The sequence below is a fragment of the Cheilinus undulatus genome, linkage group 10, assembly GCF_018320785.1.
Source record: "Cheilinus undulatus linkage group 10, ASM1832078v1, whole genome shotgun sequence".
NCBI lineage: Eukaryota > Metazoa > Chordata > Actinopteri > Labriformes > Labridae > Cheilinus > Cheilinus undulatus.
In genome coordinates this window covers 29445546-29466836 of record NC_054874.1, presented here as the reverse complement: position 1 = coordinate 29466836, position 21291 = coordinate 29445546, and the positions used below count along the sequence as shown (strand labels likewise).

General features: G+C 38.1%; 1 protein-coding gene across 2 annotated transcripts in view; it reads left to right on the top strand.

The window, feature by feature from the left end:
• The window catches only part of LOC121515909 (dedicator of cytokinesis protein 2-like), a 247197-nt gene that overhangs the window by 129747 nt on the left and 96159 nt on the right, over positions 1-21291 (top strand). For both annotated transcript variants that reach the window (XM_041796853.1, XM_041796854.1), the window contains 2 exons: positions 3114-3256; positions 19162-19257. In XM_041796853.1, coding sequence (XP_041652787.1) covers positions 3114-3256; positions 19162-19257 — 239 coding nt within the window. The remainder of the gene's footprint in view (positions 1-3113; positions 3257-19161; positions 19258-21291) is intronic.

Here is a 21291-nt window from a genome sequence, read left to right as displayed (position 1 = left end):
GCAGCATATTGTGTATTGTTTGAAGTGATAAAATGACATAAATCTCCCCAACCCAAGAAAAATGTGCATATCATTGAAGAAATCGCAGCTATTGAACACAATCGTCCTAACCCCTTTTGCAAATGTGAAACACTGTACCTAAAAATGCTAAAGGTGTTTGTCTCGCCAAATAAGTAAACTTAGCACAAGGAGTTAGGAATTCTGTGTATGGTAGATTATGTCTTTGTTGTAGCAATGCTTCCAATAAATCTTATAATGTTAGAAAGCATGTTTAATACACTTTTAAATGGTGCCACAGTTGTAAGGAACATGCATCTGTGGGATGAACAGCAAAGCTGAGAATGTGGGGTGTGCCCATGAAAATTTTACCAAATCTTCTCTCCAAAGTTTGACAGCTTTATGTTTTGCTTTTTCTATTGACTCTTTTAGCTTCTGATACCCCCAGGTGATGGGGTACCACATTTCCATGGACACAGCCTACATACTCAGCTCTGATGCTTATCCCACAAATGCATGTTCCTTACAACTGTGGCACCATTTAAAAGAAAAATTAAAAAGCTCTCAAAATGTATAAGAATTATTGCCAAGAAGCATTGCTACAACAAAGAAATAATCTACCAAACATACAGTTCCTGAATTTGTGTGTAAAGTTTATATGCTTTATATTTGTTTCATAAGTGTGACTCGGTGTGCACCCCTCAGTGAAAGCATTCTTCTCTCTTCCTGCACGATCACACAGGGTCAGAGCAGGCATAGGCTTTACAAACATGGTTACTTTTTCATTACGCTGAGTTCCTGACTAGGTAAAACAAAATACACACAATGCCTGACAGAACAGAAACAGCTGCCCTCCCCCTCCACCTGCTCTCTTCTTCACATTATCTACCTCGAACATATAGGGCTCTAAAATACAGCTGAGTTCATTTTGTGAATCATTCTAAAAAAAGCAGGTGGCTGTGAGGTCATTACACCAGGGAATAGAGTTCTCTGAAGGTTTAATGGTACATCCAGCCCCTGGAAGAGAAACGGATTATTTCTCGCACGACAATATTGCTATAAAACACAATGCATTGTTTCCCCTTTCTGAAGGGAGAAAAGCTGATGAGTTTCTGCTTTGATGGATTAAACAGATTTAGCAGGGTTTTGACTCCAACAAAGCTGGAGGCATTTATAAAACAATCCTGTATCTTTTTAAAAGGTCTGTTTCATGTTACACTATACAGCCACAGAGGGATTTTTATATGCAGTTTAACATTATATATTATATATATTGCAGTTTTATTTGCAGTTTAACAATTCTGATAAAGACATTGAAACACTGCTCTTGAATGTGGCCCCATCTTCCCTAATGTCTCACTCAAACCTCTTCTCCTTTGGTAGGATATCCTATACCTCTCACACCCCTCTTTCTTCCTTCTCCTCCTTATCCTGACTCTTTTTGAATTTGAGTCTCCGAGGGCATTCAGTGACTCATGCTTTCTCTCTTCTCTGCCTGTTTGTGTGTGACCGAGTGGATGTTGTGGTGAGGGTCCACTCAGCAGGCGTAAAGGCTTGGCTCAGTTAATAACAGGGCTAACGAGCATCCACCTAAATGAGCTTTTAATGGGCTCTGACTACCTCGGCTAGAAGAGAGGGATGAGGTGGAGGGGTGGCAGAAGGACACAGAGAGAGAAAATAAAACAAGAAAGGTATAGATAAGAAAAATAAGGATCAGTGTCATAGCATACACAGTCATTTTGATTGGCAGTTAATAATTTATGCCTGACCCTGGGGTGAATGATTTTATTTCTCTTTAATGGAGTTTATTTCAATCTATTAACTCCAGCTTTGTGCTTTGTCTTTGGTAATTTGGTCGCAGCTCCTCTGACGTCGTAACAAGATTAGAGAGGAATTTAATCAGAAAAATAAGGGTTGAGTTATTTGATACTGCATGCCTGGACTTGTTATTAAATCATCAAACGACAGTTATTTTGTCTGATGTCTCAAAGAACAGGATACCCTACTCCTAAGTGGCTGCAGTGTAATTTCATACCAATAAATTGTTAATGAAGTGGAAATAAGGCATCTTCAAGGAACTATCAACCATTTTGCTGAGCAGATAATAGCTCATCATGAGATCAAAACAAACCTATAAATACTTTAATCATTATGGGATTGAAGTAATATTATGGCCTGCAATTTTTTCTTTCTTGCCGTTGCATATCGGATGTTAAAGACGAAAGTAAACATGACTATCCTTCTGTGAGTATTGTTAGAAATTGTCATGTTCATTGTATCAGAACAAGTACTAGTCTCACAGAGAAGCTTTAGTCAGCTCAGGTCTGCTATGGCTTAAATTTCCACTTCAGTACTTTGTTATTTGCCTCAAGTGATTTCCTTTAGACTTCAGTCAAACCCTAGAGAGGAGCTGTAACTTCTTTACAGAACTAACTGACTCTTTTATAGTGAAGGTGAAAGAGGATATCAATCCAGGAGATTCATTCCTGTACAGTAGGTTAACCATATATTTAGTCTGTCCTTAAATGTGCATTTTTTGAGTGGAAAAATTAACAGATAAATAAAATGAAAACTAGGATTATTCACAGAAGAAATGTTGCATCAGGATGATTGATGTGTTCACTCCTTGGCTGATGGAGCGGCAGACATGTATGAAACTGTAAATAGACACTTGATTGATGTGGCTTCATTGTGCCGTCTGGGGTTATGGTGGAATTCTTCCTCACTGTGCAGGGCATCATTAGTCATAGCGCCGTGGGCTCAGCTGTCTCTGCAGGCCAAATGATGTAAGGGTCCAGGATTTGGGTTTTGCAGCAGTTTTTTTTTTTTAGAGAAGAATCCTATTAAAATAAATCTTGATGTTATGAATGTTGATGTTTGTGTCTAAACTTCCTAAATCATTTTTATCTTTGAAGAACTTGCCTCAAAGGAATAAATAAAACATCACTCTTGCATTGGCTGTCTCACACCGTCCACTTTATCTTATTGAGAGTGAAGTTTATCTTCTACTATTGAGAGAATAATTAGTCTGCAATGAGAGTGTGTTTGGTTATGTTATTGTGTGCAGTTGGTAAAGTCTGTCCTTGTGTTTTTTTTTTGTCCTCGTTTCATTACAGAGTGCCGTGATGTGTTGTTACCCATGATGTTGCGGGAGCTGAGTGGGGCACTGGCCAGTATGGCTGACGGACCTCATGATGAGAGGAGAAACAGTCTGGAGCTGCTCAACAACATCTTGGAGGTTCTCAGCAGGGACAACGTTGTGAGTCAAGCTGCCATTTTACATTTTATACACTGAAAGAGAGTAACACTTGGTTCATGGTAAGCTTTTGACAACATCCAGGTTGAAACTTTCAATGTAGACAATATAGAAAGCACCAATTGTTAGTGTAAATGCCACTTCAGTTGGTGCAAAAGTTCTAAATTAAGTGTTGAGGTAGAATCTTTGGTTGAAGCTTTTGTTACCTCAGCTAAAAGAGATACCAGACCTTTATTTACAGAGTTACCAGGCCTTTGTTTACAGAGATCCTAGGCCTTTATTTACAGAGTTTCCAGGCCTTTGTTTACAGAGATCCCAGGGGCCCATTGCACAAAACTAGGATAAAGGATTAAGTTGGGATATCTTGGTTATCCTGGCCCAATTTATCCGTGATCTGGTTGCACAAAAGCGGGATAGTGGAAAGCGGGATATGTTATGGCTTAAGTTACCATGGAGATTTATTCTGTGGAGCTAGCCTGCCCCAGACAAGGCTAAGTTCCAGGATCTATTTAATCTCATCCCTTATCTCAGTCAGCAGTCACCACAAATGGAAACCAATAGTTATTCCACTACCCACTACACAATGTTCTCACATTCAACTAGACCCACTGTCATTATCTAAACATTTGTGATATTTGATTTCAATAATTTTAGATGAATGATTATTTTAGATGATTTTGCAATCATTAGGTAATTTACAGTTTCCCATGGACTATATATGCCATTTAAAATATAAATACACATCAAAGAGTAACATGAAATCCTTTATGGAATAAGGATAAATCAAAGCAAGTAAACCATCAGCTCCTTTCAGAACTGAAGTCACACAGTGACTCTACAAGATAGAAAGCATGGAATCACAGAATATTATAGAACATAAGAATAAAGACACATTCAAAGGTCTGTATATAATTCACCCCACATGTCTGCACACTGAAAGAAATGCATACATACACTCTAAAAAAAATTACTGCTCTTAATAAAATCAATGAAAAAATATTACAAAATTTTATAAAATTTTACAGAAATTGTCAAAAATGAGTAAATCTAACTTGTAGTTTCAATTATGTCTACATAAATTGAGTTATTAGAATTAACAAATTCAATTAAGTAAATGTACTGAAAGTTTTTAGGTGGTAGAAATCAACTTTTTGAGTAATAATTTCTCATAGGTTTATGTTTGGTAGTTTTCATAAAGCTATGTGTTCTACATCAACTACAATTATCCCTTTTTTCTATCAAATACTTTAATCTTGAATATAACTGCCTCCTAATATAGTCCGACTTATATGACTTCAAACCACAATTAGTGAAAAATGCACTTTGAATGTTGATGTTCTCTTTCATCACCTTCAGTTTACCATTCACCTTATAGACTACCTGCTCCCTACAGGCACAACTTATCTCCCTGAGTTAGTGTCCTCACTCGTTGTGCAAATGTGTCTAATGCCCAAAGGCATTCTAGGAAAAAAACATAATTACAATGCCTGAGTACTGTTTACCTAAAACTTAAAGTGTGTTCAACAACTCAGAAAAATAGAGCTAAAATAGCTATTTTGGATTTTTAGTTTAATACAATTGATTTTTTCATAACAACCTCCAGCTGGTCGGCCTTACAGTGTGCTTAGTTGTTGCTTCTGTAACTGCTGCTTTCTCTTGTTGTTTTATAACTGTGGCAGTGTTGTCTTTCTTTTTATTTGGTCCTTTACCTCTTCGTAAGCCTCCATGAAGATTTCTGCCTCTGACGTGGAAAAGTACGCCACTCTCATTGTCAGGGTGAATCAGTGTATCTGTGATTGATGGCAGGGTCTAATTGAGGAAGCCGCATGTGCGCACTAATCCAGGATTGGTTTCACCTGGCTTGATGAAACCATGTCTGCTCAACCTGGCTTGGTCTTTGTGCGACCAATTAAGCCTGGATGCATTTGTTTTGGATTTGTTGAACCCGGCTCAGTCGTTTATCCTGGATGTTTGAATCCTACTTTTGTGCAATGGGCCCCAGGCATTTATTTAAAGAGATACCAGGCATTAAAGAAATATCAGCCCTTTCTTTAAAGAAATCCCAGGCCTTTATTTAAAGAGATACCAGGACTTTGTTTACAGAGATACCAGGCATTTATTTGCTCAGATATCAGCCTCTTATTTAAAGAAATACCAGGCCTTTATTTACAGAGATACCAGGCCTTTATTTTAAAGAGATCCAAGCCTTTATTTACAGAGAAAGCAGGCCTTTATTTTAAAGAGATCCCAGCCTTTATTTACAGAGATACCAGGCCTTTATTAAAAGAGATACCAGGCCTTTTTTTTAAAGAGATCCCAGCCTTTATTTACAGAGATACCAGGCCTTTATTAAAAGAGATACCAGGCCTTTATTTTAAAGAGATCCCAGCCTTTATTTACAGAGATACCAGGCCTTTATTAAAAGAGATACCAGGACTTTGTTTACAGAGTTTCCGGGCCTTTATTTTGAAGAGATCCCAGCCTTCATTTACTGAGATCCCAGGCCTTTATTAAAATAGATACCAGGCCTTTATTTAGAGAGATACCAGTCCTTTATTTAAACAGATACCAGGCCTTTAATTAAAAGAGATAACAGGCCTTTATTTGAAAAGATTCAAGGCCTTTATCTACAGAGACACCAGGCCCTTATTTACAGAGATACTAGGTCTTCATTTAAAGATATACCAGACCTTTATTTACAGAGATACCAGGCCTTTATTTGAAGCAAGCATGTCTTTATTTTTTTTCAATTATGGTCAGATTTAAAGACTATTCATTGAGGTGTACTGCCACTCTGGGGATGCAAAGTAAATATGCAGCACTTGCCATGTTGATAGATTAGTCCAAAAGCACTTTAATATTGATTTAAAAAAATACAGCTTGATAACAATCAAGCTGACTTGATGGTGGTCATTTCTTCAGTGTATTAAAACAATATTATTGGTTATTATCCTTATCAGGCATGTGCATAAAACAAAACTACTGGTAGAATTTCCAACCTTGTTTCCCTTAGCATATATTTGAGACACAACTTTGGAACTGACAATTAATTGAGGTAATTCATTTTGTTTTTGACCAAATGTATGGACAGCTTAATGTATGCAAATGAAAGTTAAATAATACTCTGCAATCACAGCTTCTTCTGAGGGTTATTTTATCTTGCTCTCTCTACCAAGTCAGTGTTGGAGTTTTCTGTGTAGTTTCAGTCATGATGAAACAAGTAACCCCAAATACCAGGAGCTTCCCACATGAGGTTTATGATTTAAGTTAAACCAGATTAAATAATGTGTCTGTTGAGAAACAAGAGTTTAATCCCTCTGAGATTGACGCTGTCGTGTATAACAAGAAGTGACACAGTTGATAAAAACCTATTGGTTCCTCTTGCAGCTTGTCCTTTGCTGTTCTAATTGTGCTATCCATACCATTGTAGCCCTCACGGAGGCTTCACTAGCAAGCCTGGAACTTTGGTGACTATCCAGGGTCTTTAGGATGTTCTGTCATTGCATCATGCCTTGTCAAACTGCACGTCTTCACATTTAGATCACCAAGGAGAGAGCTTAAAAGACACAAAATGGAGAGAAAGAGAGACAGAGAGCCTGTGATGTGGCTCTTTGTGTCACTGCAGACAGTAACTGCTTTGAATAATGGCACAAATAGAGCTAACGCAAAGGAGCACAAGGGCTTTTTTGTAAATATTTTTTTCTTTTCACAGAATGATTATTTTTTTCACTTTTTGGTCCTCTAGAGATGGTAACACAAGTCCGTGCAAAAATGTTTTAGTCATGATTGTTTAGTGTGTGCCACACTTAAAAAGCTTTGAGTAAATTTCTATTGAGTGTTTTTCTTTTGTTTTTATAGCCCCATACCCTTTTAAAGTCCAAGATATCCTGAAAAAACTGATGTTTGGAGCTTGACTGTGCACCATAGGGTTGATGTTTTACGAGCTGTGTAAGATAATAAGTGCAGGTCAGACAATGGTTAAAAATGGCTTGGGGCTTAAAGGGTTAATTAGTCATCTCAGGTGCACCCAGCAGCAAAATAAGTTAAGATATAGTCCAGACACAATAAAGATGTATACGAATAATAACAGGTGTAGTCAGATGACTATAGTGATAACTAAGTAAATACAAACACAGACTGTTGAAACCCAAGAGTGACTGAAACACAGTTTGCTAAGAAACTGCAAAATGCCACCATCTTACAAAGCTTATTATTTTGGAAAAGGGCATGATTAAAAATTTACAGGCCATAAAAATGTGTTTCCTTTATCTCTTGAGCATCATTGTATGGATTTAAAATACCTCCAAACTCTATGCCACCCCTGAGAAACTCGTCTTGTAAAGTGTGAAGTCAAAATCCCCTTAAGCTGTTTTGTATTCAGTCATCCAGCGGTGCAGTGAAGCAGACCTCCACCAATTAGAATCTAATTGATTTTGTTTCTCACGGGCTGCTGCGTGTTGGCCCTCTGAAACTAAATCCAGTTGGCACCGAACTAAACACCTTTAATACGCACATGCAGAACAAATGCATCTCCAGTATCCAGCTGAGGGGTTTTTAATTGCTCCTGCAAGTTGTAGACAGACTGTTGAGGCTTCAAAGTGAATGTAGTGCTTTTTCAGCTCTATTTATTTGTGTTACACTAATGAGAGAAGATGGAAAGATGACGAATAGAGTGGTGTGAATTTGATTGAATATGCTTCTGTCAGCTTGATTATTTAAGCAGGGATGGGCTGTGGCAGAGTAACAAAAAAGTCTTGGCAAGTATACTTTATCAGAAAAGATAGAAATCCAGTGACATTCTACTGCATAGACCTGTGTGTTGACTTTTCCCTCTTTGTTTTGACTGAATATTAACTGTTGTCTTCATAGGGATGCACGATATTGGATTTTTTTGCTGAAATTTGATATGCTGATATTTACAGATACATTTTAGCTGATACAGATATGGATACTGATATTTAAATTTGTATTTCAAACTTAAAACTTCAACCTTTTAAAAACATTTTGATATATAAGGATGAACAAAGAAACAAACTTAAGTAGGCTACTTTACACACACTTTTAACTTTAAAGATGAGAATGAACAAAGAAAAAGACCTCAGCTAGCGTTGGACAGCCCAAACTCTATAAACATATTAGTACAAATGACAAAAACCGACCTTCGATATATGCTGATATTCACAGCCAACGTATTGGTTTAAAATATTTGCAGAAACTTTTATATCTGCCAATACTGACAATTGCCTTTTTAAGCCAATATCTACCGATACCGATTTCTATAATATTGTTCATCCCTAGTGTCTGATGGTCTAATGGTGGTGTCATGATACTAAACTTTTAAACTCTATTTGATACTAGTTGAAATCAAACAATATAAAGACCTTTTTGATAACCCACAAAAAAATATTCAGATCATAGGCACCCAATAAATGGTATCCATTGTTTCTAGATGTCAAAAAAATTGCAGACATTGTCCTGCACACTGAATCAGGCTTTGTCCAAATGCAGACTTACTTTTAAAAACAATCTGCCCCCTCCGTTTTTAAAAATAATCCTATTTGCACGTTCTGTTCTCAAAAAAAATCTTCATCCACATATAGGCTAATCTAAAGCAACGTTGACACCAGTGCAAGTTTAGTGATAGGTCATTTCTATGGAAACAAAAGTGATAAAGTTTTACACCTGTGACAATAAACAGAGGAGAAACCACCACACAGTGTGACATTACAAGCCCAAGTCTCTCTTTTTTAACTAGTATTTTTTAACTGTGACTGTACTTGTCTTTTAATGGAGGCTGCAAACAGTTGGGATTTCAATCGCCCAAACTTGGATCTCAGAGAATATGCTCATTCTGGGACCACTTCCAGTGTGAATGTGGAAGTGCACTTTTAAGTTCATTTTTTTACCCTCATCATGAAAAATTTATAAAGGAAATTAAATTTGGTTTGGTAAATACACCTCTTAAGCTGTTTTTCTTATTGATCAGAGTCCTGAATTTAAAATAAGAAGCAAACATAGGAGATGGGTTGAGCTGCATCGCTGGTCTGTTCTTCTCCCATAAGCCCCGTAAAGCCCCGTAACTCTCTACTCTGTCACCCTTGATCATCTTTTTACATACCAACAAATTATTAGGTGTTAAAATGATAAAAATATTTCAGAATCTCAAGCGTTATCTAAACCAAGAGAAGAGCTGTGTAACATTTTTACAGCTTTTTAGCTGAACACATTTAGTGTCTAGATGTCTAAGGAAAATGACTGCTGTGTTATTACTGTGAATTGCATGGCCAATTAGAGTCAGACTCCAAAAATAAACTACTTTCTGATGAAATCACACACAAGCAAGCACTCACAGTGGTCATTAAAGAAACTTTCAGACTTAGAACTTTATTTAGTACGACTCAAAGAACATAATGGTACTCATGCATGTGCAAAAACTCAAAGAACACTCATACACAAACTCTCACACATATCTTCCTCATCTAGTTTATTTGTGTTTCTAGATACAATGCATTTTAATTAAAACTTTCTATTTGGCACCTTTACAAGGCCTCTGTCCATTATGCTGCATTGCTTTTTCTGCAAACCCCGGCCCTGTTGTACAGCACTGAAAGCCTCTCTTATACACAGAGATGCTTTATTAGCCAATAAAGCAAAGCATGGATTACGGCTTTAAAATCGACAACCAACAGGAGCAACAAGGGCCAGAAAATAAGAACCACTCTGGGCTATGTGTGAGGGATGGCAAACATTTGACAGAATAGAAGGACAGAGAGTTAACAGCTAAACCGATGGATCTGACAGTGTTTATTTCATAGAGGAAAAGGTGGAAGGATTTCACAAGAAAACAATAAGGACAGCTAGAGTGACTGCAGTCTACAAATTGGAAGAGAGAACTGTGAAAACAGATGGAAGAAAACAACGGGAAGAGGAGGAAAGGGTTGATGGAAGATACTCACCTCCTTACCCTCCACCCTTTTAATTTTCTGCATTCACTCTTCTTTTGTTTTCCACCCATCTCTCTATTCCTTGCTCTGTGTGGTACCTGATTAAGCTGTCGCACCGCAGATGTCTCCAAACTAGAGAGAGATGCAGAGAGAGAGACAGAGATGGAATAGAAGACGACGGAGAAGACAGATGCTCACGTCTGCGGGAGAGTTTGTGTTGAATTTACAAGTAACTTTAGTGTGTGTGAGGCAGGATGCTAACAGAGAGAGACATGAGAAACATGGTTCACACAAGCTATTTTTATTTCTCTTACCTCCAAACAATGCTTTTTGTTTTCTCTGTTTCCTTAAATCATTTAGCCAGCTGAGATGATAAACCAGCCTGGCTCCAGTGTGGAATAAATGAACAGAGTATCGACTTTCACATGTTTGTGTTTTGCAGGAGAGAGGGGGGAGAGAATTGCGTCTTGTGTCTTCCTTCTCTAAGATGACAATCTCTTTCCAGTATTCCTACAGTGAGCTTGAAATATTGAGGCTTATTTAAGATCACCAGCTGTGTCTTGTGTGTGTGTGTGAGAGAGAGTTTCAGAGAGTAATACACACACATTTACAGTTGTTTGTCTTTCCTTTGTTCTGTGTCCTAGAATCAGAGCCTTAAACAGGATGTGATCTCGACAGCCTGATTTCCCATCAGGACCTTTATGTGAGGCCGACCCACAAATACTAGGGATGCACAATAAAAATAATTCCTGATAAATTATCGACTGATATTTCAAAATAGGGGTCTAACAGTATTTGTATTGGTCCTAAACTGTCACGTTTTGGGGGTCACGGTTCAATGCATGTTATCAAACGACAAATACAGTCTCCTCCAAAAGTATTGGAACGGTGGGCCCAATTCCTTTATTTTCGCTATAGACTGAAAACATTTGGGTTTGACATCAAAAGATGAATATGAGACATGAGATCAACATTCCAGCTTTTATGTTGACAATGTTGATCTCATATCTCATATTCATCTTTTGATGTAAAACCCAAATGTTTTTAGTCTAAAGCCAAAATAAAGGAATGGGGCCAACCGTTCCAGTACTTTTGGAGTTGACTGTATGTCCGAACCAATCATGAAAGAAAAGATAACAAATGTGACAGGTATTTACCCACCATTCTGGGTGTCTGTAATGCTGGTGTTTGCTAACTGCCATTAAACCACATAGGAAGATGACGCAGTGAAATATCAAAATACACACGAAGTAGAAAAGTTGACTCCTGGCTCCTGCTGCAAGAGAAGCAGAGCAGAGCCTATTACTCCCTCTCCTCATCTCCGCACTGATTTTAAAAAGCCTCCAGATGTTAAAGCAGAGAGAGTCGAAGATATTACCGCTGCTAAAACATTTAAAAGACTATACGGACCATATGGTAGAAGTAGGCAACACTGACAGCAAATGTGTTACTCAGTTGCAACATGAGTAATCACTGCACCTACTGTTTATTAAAAAACACCTTTCAGCACACTTAAATCATAAATATGCATGCTTTAAAAAGCATGGATTTTATTTTGCGTATTGTGTTGTGTCTATTTTTGATTATTCAAATCAGGATATATTAGGCTGTTTTCATTTTCATTTTGCATTTTTTAATTTTCCTCTTTTTTCTCATGTTTATTCTATCACAGGCTGTACCAACTATCACTGATCTAAATAACACAAAAGATTGATTGATTGCTTGATTCAAATGTATATATACAGTGCCTAACAAATTTATTAGACCACCACCCAAAGTAAGGTTTATACCACAGCTGCCCTAAATCAACACCTCTGGTAATTACCAAAATCATTTTTTTATGTTTCTGCAATGGTTAATACACCAATATGTAGAAGCTCTTTAACCCAAATGATATTTTTAATGCTAAAATATAATTATGATTTTTATCCATCCAATTTTCAAATTTACTGATTTACAAAAAAACCTGAAACAATAGTAAAGCACATTATTATTTCTTGATAAATATGTCAAATTATAGTTATTTACTTGCATTCCTGAACAGAAAAATGAGTTTTATTGGTTGAATGTTATGCTTGATTAATTTCTGACTTCTCAGAGAAGCCCAGTGAGCCGGCTCAAATTTGGGTATAAAAAGGTGAATTCAGTTTGAAATTCCTCTTTCCTGTTCAAATTGGTAAAATGTGGAGAGCTCAGTGAAAATGAAAGAGTCCGCATTAAAGCACTTCATGATGCTGGATGGTCTCTGAGACAAATAGGGAAAGACATAAATTGTTCTCACAGTGTGGTCAAGTATGCCCTGGAGTCAACTGCCGAGACTGGTACTTACAAAATGCACCAAGGAAGAGGCAGGAAACCAAAGTTAACTGAAGCAGATGTCAGACACCTCAAGATTTGAAGAACTAGAGACAGAAGGAAGACCACTGCTGATCTTCAGACAGCAATGAATGCTTCTAGATCAGTCTGAGAAAGTCTCCAGAATGACCATAAGCAGACAACTGACGGAACAAGGCTTAGAGGGAAGAATAGCTGCTAAGAAGCCATTATTGAGGCCTGCAAACATCCAGAAACACCTCAGATTTGCCAGGGAGCACATATGTGAAAAAGGACTATTCAGTTGTTTCAGTTTGTTATTTGCCTAATAAATAAACAATAACATTTTTAGTTTAAACAAGTTTTCGAAAGATTTCTAAAATATTTATGTTTTCTCGTTTCTATGACAGGTGGTCTAATAAATTTGTTAAGCACTGTATGTATATGTATATGAACAAGTAAAAAAAAATGGGGTAATAATGCTTGCATTAAGAAAAAATAATAATAAGTGAGGGACATCTAGAATTATAAATCAGGGACTTTTTGTCTTTTTTATCATTGAACAAAACTCATACCAAACCGTGTCCTTTGTGAAATGTTACACCCCTATTGCAAATATCTTATATAATTTTATTGTTGCATTAAAAAATTGTCAACCAATTCTATGCACCAATAATAAAGGTGTTCATTTCCTTCCTCACCAGACTACACATTCTTAAACATTAGATAGCATGGTGGTATGTGTGTTTCTATTAAACCTAGAGATAAAGAAGAAGCCACAGCTGCAAAAATGAATTACCAAACATTGCGGCCCTGATGTGGGTGTTTTTGGTGTTTCAGAGGAGGATAACAAGAATGTGTTTGGGAAACATGCTCCACAAAGATCCTGAAGGGAGGAATAAAGATCTTAAGTTTTAACACAATGGATCATCTAACGACAGGCTATTAACGGAATACAACGCAGCAGTAGCCGCTAGCATTAGCACTGCTAGCACCAGAGGAGACTAATGCCTGCAGAGATCTGATTTAGCTGGTGTTTGATAACCACATATAGTTTGTCAGAGACAGCCAAAAGGCAAAGCTGGTAATGGCTGTTAATGTCTCATATGGGGTTTTTCCTCTATGACTATTGGTCTTGACGATCCAGTCCGAGCTTTGCTGATGTACTTTTCCATCACCAGTTTGATTGCTCAAAATGGTCCTGCCCTAGAGCAGTGCTCAAGTGCACCCAGCCTGCCTCTAAGCATGGTGACGTCACAGTGGTGACAAAAACGCCTGGCAGACATGTTTAAGTAGCAATTGCCGAACCAAACTTTGAAATACCTGCCAGATTACCAGATAGAACAACAAGAAATTTTGAAGTAGAAACAGTGAGTTTTTCTTTTTCTTCTGGTGGAACAAAACAATGTTTACTGAAGCGCAGCTATCTAACGTCATTGACTCAATATGCCATCAGCTCTGGACGCACCCTCAAATGGGTAGCTCGTTTGTGGTAGAGAGGCAAATCTCCAGGCGCGCAGGCCTGCCATGCTGAGTCAAACCAAGTAGAGACAATTTAATGGAAAAGCCCCACTAGTTTTTAATCAGAGGCTACTTCTTAGACGTTTCTCTGCCTGCTCTGGTTGATGAGGTTTTCACATATTCACAGTCTGATACACAACATCAGTAACAAAAGCTTCGTCACAGACAACACCTTTATTGAACTAAGGGTGCACTCACATTTTTACCAACCTTTGACATGTCTTGACGTCAGTGCATATTTTAAAGTCATATGAAACTCTCTTTTAGTTCTGACTTGTGCAGTAAAAATGACAGCTGTCTACCAAACTTCAGCATTTGTTAAGCATGACAGTGTGTTATCATTGGTGTGTTTTATCTGCAGACTAATTTGCAGCAGGCTTTTAGATCCTTAATTTTAAATTGAAGAATAAAGTCATCCTTTTGAAAATTACCTGTTTTTCATAGAGAAACATGTCTGATTTGATATATTTTGACTGAATTCTTGTCTTGACAGTTTTGTCAAGAAACTTAAATTCAAATAATGGAAAAAAAGGAAACTCTCTGAGACAAAATATATGGGTTGTTAGTTAACCTCTTAAAGCCTGTTTTACGATACTTCTATCTAATCAATATGATCAGTAAATTACTTAAAAAAACTTCTGAACACAATCTGATAAATGATAAAAATGCCCTCAAGTGGATTATCAGTTACCAAAAACACCTAATGTATCAAATGAGATGATATATATATATATATATATATATATATATATATATATATATATATATATATATATAGGGGTGTGTGTGTGTGTGTGTGTGTGGGTGTGTGTGTTAAATTTATTAAGATTTGGATTTTCTGGATTTCAGTAGAAAGTAAAATAAACATTTCAGTTCCAAAAATGAGAATGTTCTGGCTATAATTTTTGTTTTCAGGCTTCTTCAGGCCTAATGGGTTAATGATGCACTTTGGCACAGAAATACTCTAGTTAAGTTAAAAAATAATATATATTTAGATAGTCTTAACTGTTTTATTTTTGTTTTTGACATACACACTAGTGAAGTCAGTTGAAATTGTTTCTAAATATTGTTGCTCATTACTCCTCTCTTACCCCAGTTGCACATAAATACAATAAATAAACACATACACACTATTAGGGACGCACAGTCTTTGCCCCACCCACAGAAAGAGTGAGTGGTGTGTTTGAAGCTTTGAACTTCAGTCCTTTTTACCTGCTTGTGTTATTTTCGGACCTTCACTTTTCCTTTTCATGCTTTAGTGATCAGCTCATTCAAGGACATGCATTTCCAAAATGCACAAACCTCACTCAAACGATGCTAACAAGGTCAGCACACACACATCCACACATGCATACACACATGCCCTGCAGCATCAGTGCTAAGGTGTGTAGATGTAGCAGATGCTTCACTTGTGAGTTACTACCTCCAGGCAAGTCTGAGTCAGCTTCCATTGACTGACTCCACTGCAGCGCAGTCTGTGTGTGGGAGAGAGTGTGTATGTGGTGTCTTGTGAGCTTGAGTCATATCACTTTGAAGGTTCGTATTTTAGGTCTCTCTGGGGAGATTTTCCCTGTTTTATGTGCATGTCATTAGTCAAACCTCATATCTCTTAAATTGTGTGCTTCATGGGTCATCGATAATTAATTTGATTCTTCTCTTGATGCCACTTTTGACAAAAATGTAATGGCCCGTTACCGAGAGCAATGCTGCTTGTAGCTTGAAAGCACATTTAAATATTAATTTAATGATTTTGTATTTATTTTCTTATCAAGGTCATATATACCCTTAGAGGTTTCAGTTACAGACATGAGCCACAATAGCATTCAAACTGTGATATGAAAAACTGGAGCAGCATTTGGAGTTTGTTTATCCAGATAAGGAGATAATGAGTAGCAGTATTTGATTTTCTGGCTCAACAAAGTTTTGACATGCAGTGCTGTGCAAAACTTTTGTTGATAAAGACAATGGATTAAAAGATGAAGTGAATGAATGCAATTTGCATCTCATTCAAATCAGCCTTTGCCTTCAGTTTTTCCAGGTACGTTCACACACAGTCAGGAATTTTGAAGGCATGTGGTCAGGTGTGTGAATAAGCAACTGTACTGAACAAGAGCTAATGATCACCAACGTTATATGTAGGTTGAAACATAATTATTAGCTAGAACAGAAACAGCTGTTTAGGAAGGTTTAAATGGGGTAAGAACCAGGCAAATGCTGCTCCCAAAGTGAAGTTGCTAAAAAAAAAGGTTATTGTCAAAAGTCATACACCATAACAAATCTGACACAGCAACTAGACAAAAGACAGCTACATATACTGCATCAGCAAGCTCTCTCCTGGGCAGAAATTGCAAGGAGGAGAGGGATTTCCAGATGTGCTGTCCAGGCTCTATTAAAGAAGCACACAGAAACTACGAGCGTTGAGGACCGTAGGCACAGTGGTCCGCCGAGGGAACTGGTCACTCTTGCTTCACTTTGCAAACAGATGATATCCAGATGTGCCATCAGTTCAGAATCAACTATGCATAAAAACACAGCAGCAGGTTCTCTGGACTGTTCAGTCAAAACTAGAAATATTTGACTGAAGCAGAAGGCAGTTTTTTTGCTGAAGGGCTAGAGAGCAGAGCAAGGATGAGGCACAGTATGGTGGGGGGTGCCATGCGCGTTTGGGGCAGCAATTCTGCAATTAAAGTTGGGACTTTGGTCAGAGTTGATATTTTTGTAGTGCTGAGAAGTACAGGCATACTTATTCCTCATGCAATACCATTAGGAAGGCATCTGATTGGACAACAGCCCCAAGCATTCAGTTAGTTTCATTAAGAACTATCTTCAGTGTGAAGACTGACTATTCCAGAGTCCTGATCTCAACACCGCTGAATCTGTGTTTCATAAACAACAGTAGTGCTCTATATAAACTTAAAACAAAATGTAAGGCAATTTGTGTTTGGTACATTATTTCTTTGTTGTAACAATGCTTCTTGGTAATAAATCTTATACCGTTGGAAAGCCTGTTTATTACCCTTTTAAATGATGCGACATTTGTAAGGATCATGCATTTGTGGGATGAGCAGCAGAGCTGAGTATGTGGGTTGCGCCCATGAAAAATGTGCCAAATCTTCTCTGCCAATGCCAAACAGCTGATTCTGCCGTTGACTCTTGTTTGGTGTTTGGTGGATTGGATGATTGAAATTTGAAGAAACAAGACATATTGACAATTTAACAATTTATTCATTTAACAAACAGCAGCCTCAATAGTGTGTGGAAGCACCATACACAGCCACAACAGCCTGGCACTTCCTCCCCATGCAGGTCACCAGCCTGGTCACACACTGCTGTGGGATGGCATCCCATTTTTCAATCAGCATTTGTCGCAAGTCAGCCAACGTGGTTGTGTTGGTCACTCTGGCACGAACAGCACGCTCAAGCTGATCCCACAAGTGTTCAATAGGGTTAAGGTTGGGACTGCTGGCAGGCCATTCCATCCTCTCCACTCCAAATTCTGGAGGTAGTCTCTGATAAACCCTGCTCTGTGGGGGCAAGTGTTGTCATCTTGGAGGATAGAGTTCTTGCTGACAGGGTGAAAAAACAGTATTCTTGGGGTGTTGTCTTCTTGGGACGCCCACTTCACGGTCTGTCTCTGACATTCCCCATTATATGGAACTTGGCCTTCAGTTTGGAGATGGTACTAGGGTTCACTCCAAACAATGCCGCAACTTGGTTTTATGGAACACCAGCTTGAAGTTGCCCAGCTGACGGGCCCTATCCAGATCAGTCAAACGTGGCATGCCGATTCTTTTTTTTTTAAAGATTTATTTTTGGGCATTTTTGTGCCTTTATTAGATAGAGGAGGGTAGTGGATAGAGTCAGAAACAGGGTCAAGAGTGGGGGAGAGACAAGCGGTAAAGGGCCTTGGGCTTGATTCGAACCTGGGCCACCCGCGTACGTGGCGAGCGCCTTTAACCACTAGGCCACCTGTTCCCCGGCATGACAATTCTTGAAGCAGACATCTACTGATCACTGGAGCAGGGCCCATGCTCACAGGTGCTGCCAATCAGGCACCTGATTGGCAGCACCTGGGGGTACCAGAAGCTCAAAAAAAGAGTCAATAGCAACAGCAAAATAAGCTGTTTGGCATTGGCAGAGAAGATTTGGCACATTTTTCATGGGCGCAACCCACATACTCAGCTCTGCTGCTCATCCCACAAATGCATAATCCTTACAAATGTGGCATCATTCAACAGGGTGATAAATAGGCTTTTCAACGGTATATTATGTGTTACCAAGAAGCATTGTTACAACAAAGAAATAATGTACTAAACACAAATTGCCTTACTTTTTGTTTTAAGTTTATATTCTATTCTCTTGATAGACTTGGAGAAATTCAAGAAATTCAAGCACATTTCTAAGAAATGTAAGAAATGTGCTTGAATTTGACAAGATTCCTTCCAACCATCTAGTTTTCAATTTATTTTTAAGAGACGTTGCTTAGAAATGCATCTGCCTTGTATGTTTATTTATATCCTTCACCAGAACAACCAAACAAATAAAAGAATAACTATCTGTTGATTACACAAAACCTAACATTTTAAAGTTTTGAAATTATCCATTGTATTTTCCTTGTTTTTTTAGAACATCAATAAGTTTTTGCTTTCTTTCCGACAGCTCTTGCAAAGTTTGATGAGCCAACTGATATGTAAATGCCATGCAGGTGACTAAATGTATTTTTGAAGCAGAAGATAGAGATTTGATTCAGCAAGTCTGAGTAGGAAAACACAAGGACAGTTGGATCCATCTCTTCTTGTTTCGCTTGATTTGCTATCATCCAACCATTCAGAGCCCAGGTGAAACTCTGAATTGTTGGTGTGCATTTGGTTTCCGCATTGAGGAGAGGTTACAAAGGGTAGAACTGCAGCACAAACAAAATGTGACAAATCTCTAGTGTTACAGAAGAAAAGTTGTGAGATGTCCCTTGAAGCAGCACTAGTGTTATGCTTGAGTGGACACCGCTAGGGAAGCACAAGGAGCTGTGCTTTTGTCTGTGTGTGTACACTGTAGAAAGTCTAACAGTTTCTTTTTTTGTCTATTTTATCTCTCCATCTTTCTCTTTCATCCTCTGTCTTCTCCTCTGCCCAGGGGGAAACATTCAAACACATTCAGGACATTGTGGTGTCTCTGCTGAGGATCATCAACCAGACTGTCATCACCATGGGTCGAGAGCATGCGCTGATTGTAAGTACATTACATACAATTTGTATCGGCACTCTCCATACTCAACTCTCTTTAAACACAACTCATTATATACAGGACCTTTGCGTCATTTCATTTTGTTTTCTGTTTAAGCTTAAGTAGTTAACAAATCCAACCCTTAGGCTGGCCAAACACTTGATAATGTTAAAATGCACACTCTAGACGACTTGGCCAGGCTGTGAGACCACACACCTGCCAACCAGGCAACGACCTCACAGTAAAGACTCCTCACACTTGAGATCTCACAGTAGTTTGCAAGATCAAAGTTGACTTCAGAGGAAGTACAAGCATAAAGGATGATCAAAATTCTTGTCTGCTTCCTGGCAAATATTACAGTTGCAGTAAGAATCAAAGAAAGAAGGAAAAGAATAAGGATGAAATCCTGGCTAAGATGAAAGTATTATTGTGTTCACATTTGTGAGACGTTAAAGTAAGGTTTGTGATGCGACTCAGCCTGCTTACTCACATTGGTTGTTGTGGGCAGTCTGTTGGAGGAAGTCTGACTTGGAATAGTAAATATCAAATGTTTGATATTTATGATTTAAGATCAGGGAGGCTCCAACGCAGCAGTTGTAGTGAACTAATCATGCAGACAAAACACTGGAGGAATAGACAAATAGTTGTTTGCAACTAGCTTCAACTTGGGACGCTGCAGTGGCCATGTGTTACCAGCCTAAAAACTGGCACACATTAGATTTTTGAAATCTAAATGGATATGCAAATGTGAGAGACCCCACACATGGCAACATGTAATGACAGATGCAACAAGATGCCCAACACAGCACACTGCACACAAACAGACAGCCAGAGTCTCTGTTCTCAAACTCCAAATTTGCATGGTCCATTTTTGATTTGATTGTGGTATATTTTATTGGACACATTGTGTAAACACTTCACTTGTTGCCACAAATCAGCAAGCTGGTCCTTCATTTCAGTTGTCCATCAAACTTTCTGCTCATGTTTACAGTACTATTGTTGTCGTGGCTGTGTTTGCTGTGCTTCCTCCTTTGGTCAGCTAGCAACCTGACTGGCTATTGTTCTCTTCCACTCAACATTCCTGCGCTTTCCTGCGTAGCTGTCCGTGGTGCTCACCCCTAACAACAGGATCTCTAATAGTAAATATTGTAGGTTTAGTATTTATGATCTTGAGGTGGAGTGTCTCTGAGGAGGCTGGAGGGGGAAACGTCACTCATGACCAATGATGAGTAGCGTTACTTTTGAAACTAGCTCGTCAGATTAGTCCGTTACATACTGAGAAAAGTAATCTTGTGACGTTGCTGTGTTATCTAATGATTAAACTAATGCATCAGAGTACTTTTATGTTACCAGGTATTAAAACCCTTTAACCTTGTGGCATCTATGTATATTATGTCTATGTCTTGTTCCACTTGTTTGATGTAAAAGCAACACAAACGACTGCACATCCACCTTTTAAAAAATGTGGACTCTACTGTCATTGTACAGCCTAGTTTAAGGCATAAATGTGTGACTCTACATCCTGATAACACCACTAACAGTCGTAAAAACATTAACAGCTCTTTTATAAGCCCACAATTTGACAACAAGCTGGTCAGAGGCATACAGAATTACACAAAAGCTGTGCATAATAACTGTGTGTAATCAGAATGGCTGCACAACTGACTCAATGAAAACAATACAGGAGCTTTTAAACTCAACTTTCATCAGGATTCTGTTCTTATCCCTTTTATCCAGTATAATGAGGATAATTCCACAGTGTAATGCTGTCCTTGCTACCATCTAGAGATGGGCGAAACCAATTTTTAAGAATTCGATACAATTGATACTTTTTGATGTAATTTTAGCGATACCGATACCAGTATTTTTGAAGAAAGAATAAAATACTGGACTCGCAAAGTTTCTTAAGGTACATATTGCAGGCAAATGAAAAGACGTACATATCATTCTACAACTTGGTCTTCATACATTTTATGGTATTGGCATGTCGTCTCAGTATTTTTTTATGTTTTCTTAAAATTCTGAAATTTACTTGGAGAC